Source organism: Gigantopelta aegis, chromosome 12 (genome assembly GCF_016097555.1).
Source record: "Gigantopelta aegis isolate Gae_Host chromosome 12, Gae_host_genome, whole genome shotgun sequence".
Lineage (NCBI taxonomy): Eukaryota > Metazoa > Mollusca > Gastropoda > Neomphalida > Peltospiridae > Gigantopelta > Gigantopelta aegis.
Genome location: NC_054710.1, coordinates 12,899,679 through 12,913,735, shown reverse-complemented (window position 1 = coordinate 12,913,735; position 14,057 = coordinate 12,899,679). Strand labels below are relative to the sequence as shown.

At 39.2% G+C, this 14,057-nt stretch overlaps 1 protein-coding gene across 2 annotated transcripts in view; it reads left to right on the top strand.

Moving 5' to 3' along the window:
- The window catches only part of LOC121386268 (fibrocystin-L-like), a 126,575-nt gene that overhangs the window by 91,842 nt on the left and 20,676 nt on the right, over positions 1-14,057 (top strand). For both annotated transcript variants that reach the window (XM_041517111.1, XM_041517112.1), the window contains exons 41-48: positions 645-1,294; positions 5,243-6,109; positions 6,963-7,119; positions 8,228-8,449; positions 8,966-9,217; positions 10,478-10,720; positions 11,956-12,129; positions 13,643-13,873. In XM_041517111.1, coding sequence (XP_041373045.1) covers positions 645-1,294; positions 5,243-6,109; positions 6,963-7,119; positions 8,228-8,449; positions 8,966-9,217; positions 10,478-10,720; positions 11,956-12,129; positions 13,643-13,873 — 2,796 coding nt within the window. The remainder of the gene's footprint in view (positions 1-644; positions 1,295-5,242; positions 6,110-6,962; positions 7,120-8,227; positions 8,450-8,965; positions 9,218-10,477; positions 10,721-11,955; positions 12,130-13,642; positions 13,874-14,057) is intronic.

Genomic DNA, 14,057 nt, shown 5'->3' with positions numbered 1-14,057 from the left:
CTCCCAAACGATTTATAACGTAAATGCACCTTTAATAAGCGGTCACTTGTCTAACGCGGCAGCGGCCAGCCAAATCGGATCCCAAATCACTAAAATACCTGTATTAAGCGGCCACAGTAAATGTTTACTATTATATAAAAGGGATATTTAACAACAGCGATAAGGCGCGGCAAATAACCGATCTTCACATCTTCAGGAATACTAGTACCCATTCAGTCCCGACATCTGTACTGTGTATCAATTAAGATAGTATGACTATGGAAAGCATCTAAATGCCTCTGGGCAGGCTACTCTTGATATTTGTAGATTCACTTACTATGACAATACACCGCATGAAGTAGAAATTGAATAATTAAATGGAAAGAGAAAACAAACTTGTTGAGAACGGTTAATTTAATACATTCCAGTTGCAGTTTTTCCTGAAGGAGGCGACATGTCAAAAGTTTATTTAAAGTAAACTGAAAGCACACATCCATTAATTAGCAGTACAGACGCTAAAACAAGAAACAACAACATATGTTTTAAAGACTATAATTATGTCGCAACCTGTAATCAGCGGCCACCTGTCTTAAGCGGCCACTTTTAGCTACTTCCTTGTGTGGCCGCTTAAGACAGCTTTGACTGTATATCGTCTACTTTAACAGGAGAATTCACCACCCAGACGTGTTTCCAGGGACGATTTGGGGAGGAGTTGGGCAGCGATGAGTTTGGTGCGATGATCATGATTCACTCGCCGGAACGGGACGAGCAGTCAGCACAAGCTCACATCAGCTACACGGAAATCACTCACGCCGGACAGGCCTTCCGCCTCGGTCGCTACCCCATCCACTTCCACCGCAACGGCAACATGTCTGAGTCATACGTCATCGGCTGTGGCATCCACCACACCTTCAACCGAGCCGTGAATGTGCACGACTCCATCAACACTTTGGTCGCACACAACGTCATCTACGACATCCGCGGTGGTGCTTTCTTTCTGGAGGACGGAATCGAGACAGATAATACCTTTGAGTACAACCTGGGCGTGTTCGTGCGAGCCAGTACCAGCCTGCTCAACGACGACGTGACGCCGGCGACGTTCTGGGTGACCAATCCCAACAACATCATCCAGCACAATGCCGCCGCTGGCGGTACGCACTTTGGGTACTGGTACCGGATGGAGGAACACCCGACTGGACCGTCTGCCACCGCCAGCATCTGCCCACGCAATGTCCCTCTCGGAGTGTTCCAGAACAACACTGCTCACTCGATGGGCTGGTTCGGGCTTTGGATCTTCGAATTCTATTTTCCAATGGTTAGTATTGTTTGTGACAATTTATTCAGGGCTTCTAGATTATGGTAGCCCCATTCCCATGGCAAATGATATTCAGTGTTGGGCTAGTAAATAACCACTATTGTCATGCCCGATGGCTAGTGATTTTTTTGGTCAATTGTTGCAGTTAAGTCTATTTTGTAAATATGAATATCCTACCCACATCCCAACCTCCAATATTAATGTTTTTAAGCTCTACATGTTTAATTCTACAGAAATTGTTTGTCCGGTATTATACATAACAATTGAAAATGTCCGGTATTATACATAACAGTTGAAAATGACCAATATTATACATAACAACTGAAAATGTCTGGTATTATACATAACAGTTGAAAATGACCAATATTATACATAACAACTGAAAATGTCAGGTATTATACATAACAGCTGAAAATGTCAAGTATTATACATAACAGTTGAAAATGTCTGGTATTATACATAACAACTGAAAATGTCCAATATTATACATAACTGAAAATGTCCAGTATTATACATAACAACTGAAAATGTCAGGTATTATACATAACCACTGAAAATGTCAGGTATTATACATAACAGCTGAAAATGTCAAGTATTATACATAACAGTTGAAAATGTCTGGTATTATACATAACAACTGAAAATGTCCAATATTATACATAACTGAAAATGTCCAGTATTATACATAACAACTGAAAATGTCAGGTATTATACATAACCACTGAAAATGTCAGGTATTATACATAACAAATGAAAATATCCAGTATTATACATAACTGAAAATGTCAGGTATTATACATAGCTGAAAATGTTAGGTATTATATACATAGAGGGGATGATTTTCCGCGATCACAGAAAAACGGATGGAATCGCGGAATTTAGTAACTGAAACGGAATGTACGATTTTTTTAAAATAACCTTCAAAAGTTGTATTTCTGGTTCAAGCACCATAATAACTATTTTTGGTAGTTTTAAGATTCAATATTGATAATATACGCATAATGTTTTGATATGCGAACTTTCATGGAGTGCACGGTATGTATGCCTAAATATATTCAGAACCGTTAATTCTCAGAAGTTACACTTAATTGCCGTATGCTTGCAACAAAGCATGTGACTGTTTACCCGTGTCACTTTACACAGTGAAATTTAACTTGAAATATAAAAATAAACATGTACTAATACAATTTTAGAATGTTGATTATATAATAAGATTTCTAGTACGTTCAATTTCGATATTTTTCAATAATACTTATTACGATTCATAAGCATAGCCAACTCATAGCCAACTTACACAACGCTTTCGTTGGAAAACGTAATTTCGTAAAACTTCGGGCATATTCGTTAATCTGTACAGAAACATTTCACATTTATAGTCCGTCCAACGGAGAACGCCTTTTTTCATGCTACGGAATTTACTACACGTTATTTATTTCTGAACCAATTGTTTTCTAAATTGCACACAAAAATAGCATTTTACTTTTCTTATCACCGGTTTATTTTTGTTACACATGTAGCACGTGCTACAGACCCTGAGGTTCAGGGGGTCCCGCGGTGAGGCATTGTGTACATTTTCCCCAGGTCATTTTTCCCTCTCCCCAAGGGGGTTGCAAAATATATATTTGGGGAATTGGGCCCAGCTATTATTTGTGCTACAGGCCCCGCTGATCTTTAAACCGGCTCTGAATATATAATTCTAGGCAAATATATATTTTTTAAAGTTATAAAATAATGTCAAAACTTTAAACGATCGACAGAACAGTGCTTAGTTTCAGTTCACTACCACTGGCCTATATCCAGATTGACCCGACCTCGTTTGAATATGTAATTTGTGCACACGGCAAGCTAGTTAGGTTACAGAGAAACATACATGTGTAATCGAGTGAGTACTAGTAATTCTTACGTGTGCCCTTTTTTTTCTTTTTTTTTATTTATTTATATATTTATACATATTTTTTGGCAATTACGAACAATGCATTACCAAAGTTCTTGTTCATATTTTTGTGAAAATAGCGGACTTTGTCAACGGTGTGTTCTGTTTACAAATGAAACTTACCCATAATCCATCAGATGAAATGAAACTGAAAGCCACACAATCAACAATTATTTATTGTTTGAATTTAAAGGAGAATGGATCTCTTTATTGCTATTAAATACCAACAATAATTAACCGTAATTAAGTTTGTGGCTTTGTTTTAACTGCGGCATATTTAAAGGTGCGGTTTATTTACGGATGAAGGTGGGAACCAAGTGGTGCGGTTTATACACTTTTTTTTTTAAAGTTTGTTTCAAAATTGGGTTTTTTACAGGTATTTCAAAAAAATAGCAATAGCAAACCTGCTCAGAGCTGGAACAATAAAACAAATGTATATAGCTTATAACAATGAAACATGACACTAATTGAAGACAAAAACGGAAAAAAAAATTAATTTGCAAAAATCTGAAACGGAATGTGGCAAAATCTGAAATGGAAAATCATCCCCTCTATATACATAATAAGTCAAATGTCGGGTATTATACATAACAACTGAAAATGTCCTGTATTACACGCAACTGAAAATGACATTTACTACACATAACTGAAAATGTCAGATATTATAGCTAACTGAAAATGTCAAGTCTTATATATATAATATCCAATTAAAATCACTTTAAATTACCACCGGGCTACATTCTGCCCCTCCCCGGCTATTAAAAGAAATGTTTTATTTAACGACGCACTCAACACATTTTATTTGCGGTTATATGGCGTCAGACATATGGTTAAGGATCACAGATTTTGAGAGGAAACCCACTGTCGCCACTACATGGGCTACTCTTCCGATTAGCAGCAAGGGATCTTTTATTTGCGCTTCCCACAGGCAAGATAGCACAAACCATGGCCTTTGTTGAACCAGTTATGGATCACTGGTCGGTACAAGTGGTTTACACCTACCCATTGAGCCTTGCGGAGCACTCACTCAGGGTTTGGAGTCGGTATCTGGATTAAAAATCCCATGTCTCGACTGGGATCCGAACCCAGTACCTACCAGCCTGTAGACCGATGGCCTGCCACGACGCCACCGAGGCTGGTTCTCCCCGGTTATAAATGCCTTCTAGAGTAAATATTTTTTTCTTTATTCAGTGAGTCAATTTTGTGTTAGAAGAGATGTTTAATTCTACAGAAATTGTTCGTGGGTTTTTTTCCAGAATGGAGACGACCCTTGTACAAGCAGTGTCACAAAAGTTTTACTTATGATTAGTGGAAATACAATGTTTATTACATCATTACGATGATGTTTAATTCTACAGAATTGTTTTTTTTCCTAGGATGGAGACGACCCTTGTACAAGCAGTGTCACCAAAGTTCTACTTATGATTAGTGGAAATACAATGTTTATTACATCGTTACGATGATGTTTAATTCTACAGAATTTTTTTATTTTTTTTTTCCTAGGATGGAGACGACCCTTGTACAAGCAGTGTCACCAAAGTTCTACTTATGATTAGTGGAAATACAATGTTTATTACATCGTTACGATGATGTTTAATTCTACAGAATTTTTTTAATTTTTTTTTCCTAGGATGGAGACGACCCATGTACAAGCAGTGTCACCAAAGTTCTACTTATGATTAGTGGAAATACAATGTTTATTACATCGTTACGATGATGTTTAATTCTACAGAATTTTTTTAATTTTTTTTTCCTAGGATGGAGACGACCCTTGTACAAGCAGTGTCACCAAAGTTCTACTTATGATTAGTGGAAATACAATGTTTATTAATTACATCGTTACGATGATGTTTAATTCTACAGAATTTTTTTAATTTTTTTTTCCTAGGATGGAGACGACCCTTGTACAAGCAGTGTCACCAAAGTTCTACTTATGATTAGTGGAAATACAATGTTTATTACATCGTTACGATGATGTTTAATTCTACAGAATTTTTTTAAATTTTTTTTCCTAGGATGGAGACGACCCTTGTACAAGCAGTGTCACCAAGGCTGCAGTGTTCAAGACTCTGACAGCGTGGAACTGCGAGAAAGGAGTAGAAGCTGTCAACGTAGGAGCCTTGCAGTTTCATGACTTCATTCTCGTCAACAACGACAAAGCTGGCTACGAGGGCAAATTAATCAACAATGTGCCACAGTACGAAGAGGCCAACAGCCCAATGGTGAAGGGAGGGATCATTGTAGGACACACATCAGCCGACATCGACGGCCCAAACGACGCCTTTTGTACCAGCGGTGGAATCGTGTTGCCTTACGGTAACGGAATGCTCGTTAAAGACGTCTATTTTGAGAATTTCAACACGGCTGGCTGCTCTGTGTTCCGATGGACCCGGATTACAGGAACTTGTTCCAACAACTGCGGAGGCTTCCTATATAAGGTCTCTGGACTCCGCTTCCAGAACTCTCCCAATAAGGCGATTTACGATTGGGTGGCCGAAGGCATTCTCGAAGCTATCGACACATCACTGACGGGAACAGCTGGCGACCGGATTCTCCCCAACATGGCGACTCTGCCCCAAGATCAGACGATATGCGCCGACATTCCAGAGTTCGGGATCGGAATTCCGGCAAAGAGTTGCAAGTCGTCTGTCCGGTTCCACAGGTTCGCGTTCAACGACATTGAACCCGAGTCTCTGTTGGCGAAGAACGTTCTGCTGAGGAATGAGCACGGGGAAACGGAGTTTAGTTATCGACTGAAGCGCATCACCCACAAGCATGGCTGGATGACATTGCTGGTTGATGGGCAGGACTACACGATGACCTTCAAGGACGCACAGCAGCTTATGAACATCAGCTACAGTTCGACATTCTATCAGTTTTCAGTAAGTTGTTGTTCAACGTATACCAAGCACATGCAAAATTTCTGCAACATCACAGGTTGCTTGATCAGGATGAGTCTCACATATAGGTAGTATATATGAAAAAAAAGAAAACATTCCTTTAAAAATATGTAGTTAATTAATAACTGCCTTTTGCAGTTTAAGAATTGCTTTTTGCAGTTTAAAGTGTCTTGTAGTTTAGTAGTTAGTCAGGGTTTCTGACAGAGGGTGAAATGGGTATGCATGGTGCCATATCCACATGTTTTGCATATTTTTTTTTTTTAAGTTAACCTTTTGACAAAATTAATTGCTCTTTTATCATTACTGTATGGTTTTCTTAACCCTAACCCTAAAACTAACCCATTTTCTTTTTGGGGGAGACCCCCATACCCCCTAGCTATTACATTCAGCACACACATAGCAAATATTCAATTTCATAGCGCCATACCCAAAAATTTCTTTCTGGCAGAAACACTGTTAATAGTGCCTGCATGTGGCTTTCCACATATAAATATTGCTTATCTAAAACATTTATTATTAATTATTTATTCATTTACACACTCATTCATTCAGTCAAACATGTTTTCACCTTCTTCAGGGAAACCATTGGACTATTTCTCGTTCCAGCCAGTGCCCCACAACTGGTGTAACACATGCCGTGATATGTACTATCCTGTCTGTGGGATGGTGCATATAAAAGACCCCTTGCTGCTAATCTAAAAGAGTAGCTCATGAAGTGGTGACAGCGGGTTTCCTCTCTCAATATCTGTGTGGTCCTTAACCATACGTCTGGCGCCATATAACCATCAATAAAATGTGTTGAGTGCGTTGTTAAATAAAACATTTCTTTCTTCAGGGAAGCGACTACATAACAATGACTGTTAAGGCTGACAAACCAGATAGGTTTGAGATTGGAGGAACACACAAAAATGAGTCAACAGCTGGCTTTACCTCAACCGACGAATCAGGATCCTGGCAGTATAATGAAACAGCTGGAACTGTCAAATACCTAGGTAAGTTTTAACATGCCAGCAGTATAATGAACAACTGGAACAGTCAAATACCTATAGGTAAGTTTTAACATACCGGCAGTATAATGAACAACTGGAACAGTCAAATACATAGGTAGGGTTTAACATACCGGCAATATAATGAAATAACTGGAACAGTCAAATACCTAGGTAAGGTTTAACATACCAGCAGTATTATGAACAACTGGAACAGTCAAATACCTAGGTAAGGTTTAACATACCGGCAGTATAGTGAAACAACTGGAACAGTCAAATACCTAGGTAAGGTTTAATGTACCGGCAGTATAATGAAACAACTGGAACAGTCAAATACCTAGGTAAGGTTTAATGTACCGGCAGTATAATGAAACAACTGGAACAGTCAAATACCTAGGTAGGGTTTAACATACCAGCAGTATAATGAAACAACTGGAACAGTCAAATACCTAGGTAAGGTTTAACATACCGGCAGTATAATGAAACAACTGGAACAGTCAAATACCTAGGTACGGTTTAACATACCAGCAGTATTATGAAACACTAACAGTCAAATACATAGGTAGGGTTTAACATACCGGCAGTATAATGAAACAACTGGAACAGTCAAATACCTAGGTACGGTTTAACATACCAGCAGTATAGTGAAACAACTGGAACAGTCAAATACCTAGGTACGGTTAACATACCAGCAGTATTATGAACAACTGGAACAGTCAAATACCTAGGTAAGGTTTAACATACCAGCAGTATAATGAAACAATTGGAACGTCAAACATGAGTGACGTCAAAGGTCATATCCTGCTACTAGCACATTCTGTCAGTAGAAACGATGGTGGCAGGATAAATATTATATACATGTATACAATCCCTGCAATTAAGAAAAGAAAACATCCACAGCAAAAATCAAGCAGTGGAAAAAAAGTTCTAACATGTAGTCCACAGCAAAAAAAAGTGCCTTGGAGAATTAAAAAGTCTACGGCAATCTCCACAGCATTGCCGGTTGCCATAGGCAACTGCAGGAGTTGTGTAGATGTACATGTGTAACTAATCATGCATTATTTATTCATAAAATAACCAAAAGGACTCAGTGGAATTCTTTTCTTTTTTTCAGTGTCATCTGTGAAAAGAGTAAAGAGAGCGTCCATATACGAAGAGGATCGTGTGATGAATATCAACGTGTATCGATGTTATTACAGGAACTGCATCAAACCACCGCACCCCAGTGAGATTAAGAGTCGACCCGATGACGCGGTATTATGGTCCTCGGCAGCCACATGGTCTAATAGAACTGGTGGAAAACCAGTCGATGGAGATGACGTAACCATTCCTGTGGGTAAGTTATCGCAGTGTGCAATATCTCACGCATGGTTTAACCTGTCGCTCGCCACATGCTAATTAAAGTTTTAATTTGGCAAATGTATTTCTTTCTTTTTTTTTCCCCCCTTTCTGGGTTGCATGAAACTTGAATTTGATGACAGATTTTCTTACGGTATTCGCCTCATTGCTAAACGCCTAAACTCTTGTCTCACATGACCTGTCATTCTTTTCACCTGTCAAATATATAATTGCATCATCGGTTACCATGGTAATTAATAACAACACATGAGCAATTTGGAGAGAGAGAGAGAGGGAGAGGGAGGGAGGGGGAGGGAGAGGGAGGGAGGGAGGGGGAGGGAGGGAGAGGGAGGGGGTAGATACACAGATACATACATACACACATACATACACAGATACATACATACATAGATACACAGATACACAGATACACAGATACATACATACATACATACATACATACATACATAGATAGAGATATTAATAAAAAAAAAAAAATCTTCTGATTTTGCAGACAAGTGGATTGTGGTGGATGAAGCATTACCGAAGATGGGGAAGCTGATCATTGAAGGGGGCCTGGAATTCAAAAATGGCCCCAGTGAACAGTACTTGCTGAGTGCCACCTACATCTACATTACAGGCCACCTGGTGATTGGCTGGCCTCACGAGCCATACACGGGCAAAGCTAGCATTGTCTTACGAGGGTCACACACCACACCACAATATGTTGTTGATGATGGACCAGTTTTGGGCTCAAAGTTCATGGGTAACTTATCTCTTGGTGTTTTTGTTTTTTGTTTTTTGTAAAGAAGTGTTTTTGTTCTTGGGGTTTTGTGTTTTGTTGGGGTATTGTTGTTTTTTTAATTTATATATATAATATGGATATACATGTATGAAGAGTTCAGGTGCAAAACGTGATATAAACCATTTTCTTTCTTTTTTTAGTTAAAGCCATTATTGTATGTCAGTAAGGGCTAATCGTAGGTCCGCTGATTTGCCACAAAACGCGATTGACCCTTATGAAATTGTATTGGGTAAATCCCGTTTTTTTCCATTAAAACGCGATATATATGTACGCCAATTAAAAAAGTAATTTTTACTGAAAATTAAAAATGGATATATCGCATTTTGCGCCTACACTTATCTAGGGCTGGTAACCTGAATTACAAGAATTAAAAAAATTTACATGTACTTTTCTTCTTACGTCAAACCCAAATGAAATTATTTACAAGAAAAAAACTTTTTCGAAGGAGGAAAATGTAGTCTAGTTTTCCTTGCTCTGTTTACTTCTGTTTTCTTTATTTCTTTCCTTTCTTTTTATCAGTCCACAATTTATACTTTTTTCTTTCTCTCTTTCTTTCTTTCCTTCTTTTTTCTTTATTTTTTTCCTTTCTTTTATCAGCCCACAATTTATACTTTTTTCTTTCTCTCTTTCTTTCTTTCCTTCTTTTTTCTTTATTTTTTTCCTTTCTTTTATCAGCCCACAATTTATACTTTTTTCTTTTTGTCTTTCTTTCTTTCTTACCTTCTGTTTTGTTTATTTTTTTCCTTTCTTTTTATCAACCCTCAATTTATATGGTTTTCTTTCTCTTTTTTCTTTCTTTCTGTCCTTCTTTTCTTTTTTCTTTCCTTTCTTTTTACAGCCCTCAATTTATGTATTTCTTTTTCTCTGTAGATATTTCTTTCCTTCTGTTTTCTGTTTTTCTTTCCTTTCTTTTTATCAACCCTCAATTTATATGGTTTTCTTTTTGTCTTTTGTTCCTTTTTTTGTCTTTATTTCTTTCCTTTTTTTTCTTTTTATCGGCTCTCACTTTATATTCTTTCTTTTCTCTTTCTTTCCTTTATTCTTTTTTCTATATTTTTTTCTTTCTTTTTTTCTTTTTTTTTCTTTCTTTCTTTTTTCTTTCATTTCTCTGGAGGGTTTTTCTTTCTTTTTCTTTCATTCTTTGTTTGTTTCTTTGTTTAGTTTTTTTTCCTTTAATCTTCCGTGCCTCGTATATCAAAATTCCTTTTTCTTTTTTACCAGCTGTGTTTGGTGGTCTTGATTTGCACGGTAAAGACGTCGGAGTTGTGTGGACCAGACTGGCCACCACAGCCCTGCCCGGATCAAGGCAGATAACTCTGGCCGACTCTGTGAACTGGGAGGCCGGGGACGAGATTGTCATCACGACGACTAGCTACAACGCTTGGCACACGGAGACTTTCAGCATCACAGGGATATCTGGAAAGACACTCACCCTCAATGAAACTCTGAAATACAAACACATAGGTAATTGTCCCGAGTCAGATCGACCCCCGATCTCATCGGAAAGAGAAAGAAAGAAATGTTTTATTTAACGACACACTCAACACATTTTATTTATGGTTATATGGTGTCAGACATATGGTTAAGGATCATACAGATATTGATAGAGGAAACACGCTGTCGCCACTTCATGGGCTACTCTTTTCAATTAGCAGCAAGGGATCTTTTATATGCACCATCCCACAGAGATTATTTTAAAAGGGCAAGTTTGGGTTTGCCAAAAGCAAACAAGGTGAGCTGTCAAAGAAGGTAACATTTATCTGTGCAGTATTTGGAGCCAGAACTTTTTAAAATCAATATGCTCAGTCTCATTTTATTGATTGATTGATTGATTCCAACTTATTTCCATGCTTATATCCAATTACGGTTCAAGCACGCTGTCCTGGGCACACACCTCAGCTATCTGGGTTGTCTGTCCAGGACAGTGGGTTAGTTGGTTAGTGGTTAGTGAGAGAGAAGAGGGTGTAGTGGCCTTACACCTACCCATTGAGCCCTAATTAAGCCGGCCGTGATCCTATGACCACCCCCTGGATTTGCCAATGATACATTTAAAGGTACATAGTTCCACTTTGTTCAGCAGTGGCACAGTATAAGAAAGAAATGTTTTATATAACGATGCACTCAACACATTTTATATACAGTTATATGGCGTCAGACATGGTCAAGGACCATATAGATATTGAGAGAGGAAACCTGCTGTCGCCACTTCATGGGCTACTCTTCGATTAGCAGCAAGGGATCTTTTATATGCACCATCCCACAGACAGGGTAGTACATACCACAGCCTTTGATATACCAGTCATGGTGCACTGGCTGGAATGAGAAATAGTCCAATGGGCCCATCGACAGGGATCGATCTCAGACTGACCGTGCATCAAGCGAGCGCTTTACCACTGGGCTACGTTCTGCCCCTGGTACAGTGTAATTACATAAGTTTAGTTTCTAGACTGGTAGAAATTTGCCAGAAAGCTGTGTTAGAAAAAAAACCATCTCTAGACAGTAATGTGCCCTTTTCATTTAAAATTATTAATGTCATTACGATTTACATGTACTGAAGGTTTTTCTCACAGTATGAGTCAATCGTATGCGACAGCTAGGTCAGAGCAACAAAAAAAATAATGAGAACGCTCCTTAAGCAGGCATTCCATTTTTTGTAATGTAACACAATTGTAATTGTAATGTTTTGTGTTTTATTTTAGAGTTCAGTGAGACACTGGCGACGAGTCAGACCTCGTATTCCATAGCTGCGGAAGTGGGTTTGTTGTCGAGAAATATCAAGATAATCGGAGATGACTACGACCGATTGTTCCAGGAATCGTTTGGTGCGCGTGTCATCGTTGCTCGTACTTCTGATGAAACAATGTCATACAGTGGTATGTTTCTCCTCGGTACAGGTGTATGGGGGAAGGGGGGTTACAGGGGCGGATTATGGGGGGTTTCCCAGTTGCACAGAAACACCCCCCCCCCCCCCCCCCCCCCCCCCCCAGCTAAAACAAAAACCCAACCCCACCAATTGATGTTCACATAAAATTTATAATTTCAAAATACAAACATTTACATATTTTGGAAACCCCCTCTTACCTAAAGCATAATCCGCCCCTGGGTTAAAACACACACCCTGCTCCAAGCAGATCTTTTTTCTTTTTCTTTAATGTATTTTTGAGGGATTTGTATATTTTCAGGGAAGCATGACCCAATCCCCCTTAAAAACTTTGACTGCCAGTCTAGACCCCCCCCCCTTTTCTCCTCCCCCTGCACAATTTCCTGCACACGCATAAAAGTGTGCACCACCACCCCACCCCCACCCCCCCTCAACATTTTGGCACCTTCCTACGCCACTGTGTAGTAGATGTTGTTAAACAAATTATGCCAAATTTCCAAAGCCTGTTTAAGTTTAGGCCTGCTTTCCATTAACACAATTCCTCATGTGCCTTTTCATTTCTGCATTTTTGCTAGCGTTGTCAAAGTATACATTTAATCTACTAGTAAATACTTCGCATTATGAGGTCACCAAGTGGAAAAAAACTCATGCGCGAAAAAATTGGTCATCAATTGACTTTTTATTCCGTCTGCAGAAATGCATGCATGTATATCGAAAAGTCATTTGCTGCTATTTTTATGCACTATATTAATAAACTAACATGTGCAGGGATGTGAGAGAAACGCGTAAATGCACTTTTCCATTTCGTCTAAAAAAACACAAAAAAACCATGATGTTCAATTCTGTTGACCACACAAGGTTCATTTGCATGTTTTCACAGTTTCAAGTTTATGATGTGTGCCTTATATTATAAGTTATAACCAGTTTAGATTTGTTCGCATTGAATGCAATTTTTTGGCAGTTCCAGGGCCGGGTTGCCAACAATTTTCCTTCAGGGGCCCTTGAGCGGCCCCTGGATCCCGGCCGCAGTAACACTTTTTTGTTCCAGTCCCTCTCACATCCCTGCATGTGAAATTGTGGGGGGTTTTTTACTGGCCTCGGTGGCGTCGTGGTTAGGCCATCGGTCTACAGGCTGGTAGGTACTGGGTTTGGATCCCAGTCGAGGCATGGGATTTTTAATCCAGATACCGACTCCAAACCCTGAGTGAGTGCTCCGCAAGGCTCAATGGGTAGGTGTAAATTACTTGCACCGACCAGTGATGCATATCTGGTTCAACAAAGGCCATGGTTTGTGCTATCCTGCCTGTGGGAAGCGCAAATAAAAGATCCCTTGCTGCCTGTTGTAAAAGAGTAGCCTATGTGGCGACAGTGGGTTTCCTCTAAAAAAACAGTGTCAGAATGACCATATGTTTGACTCCAATAGCCGATGATAAGATAAAAATCAATGTGCTCTAGTGGCGTCGTTAAATAAAAAAAACTTTACTTTTTTTCTTTCTTTTCGACAGGTGTTGCCAAGATTCAGAATGTGGAGTTTGACCGTTCGGGACAGGAAGGGTTTGTGGCTCCTTACGACGCTCGCTACTCCCTCACCTTCATGGACGTGATGATCGACGAAGACAGAATGTCGTACGTAAGGAAGAACGCTTTTCACAATGGATTCTCCCCAGCTATCGGATCCTACAGCACCAATGGCCTGATCATTGAGGAAAACGTCATTCACCACACGGTTGGACCAGGTAGGTCCGGGCATCGGAATATAAGCAGAGTGTGCTTTGTCTGTTTCGTTTCAACTTATTTCCATGCTTATATCCAATTAAGGTTCAAACACGCTGTCCTAGGCACACACCTCAGCTATCTGGGTTTTCTGTCCAGGACAGTGGGTTAGTTGTTAGTGGTTAGTGAGAGAGAAGAGGGTGTAGT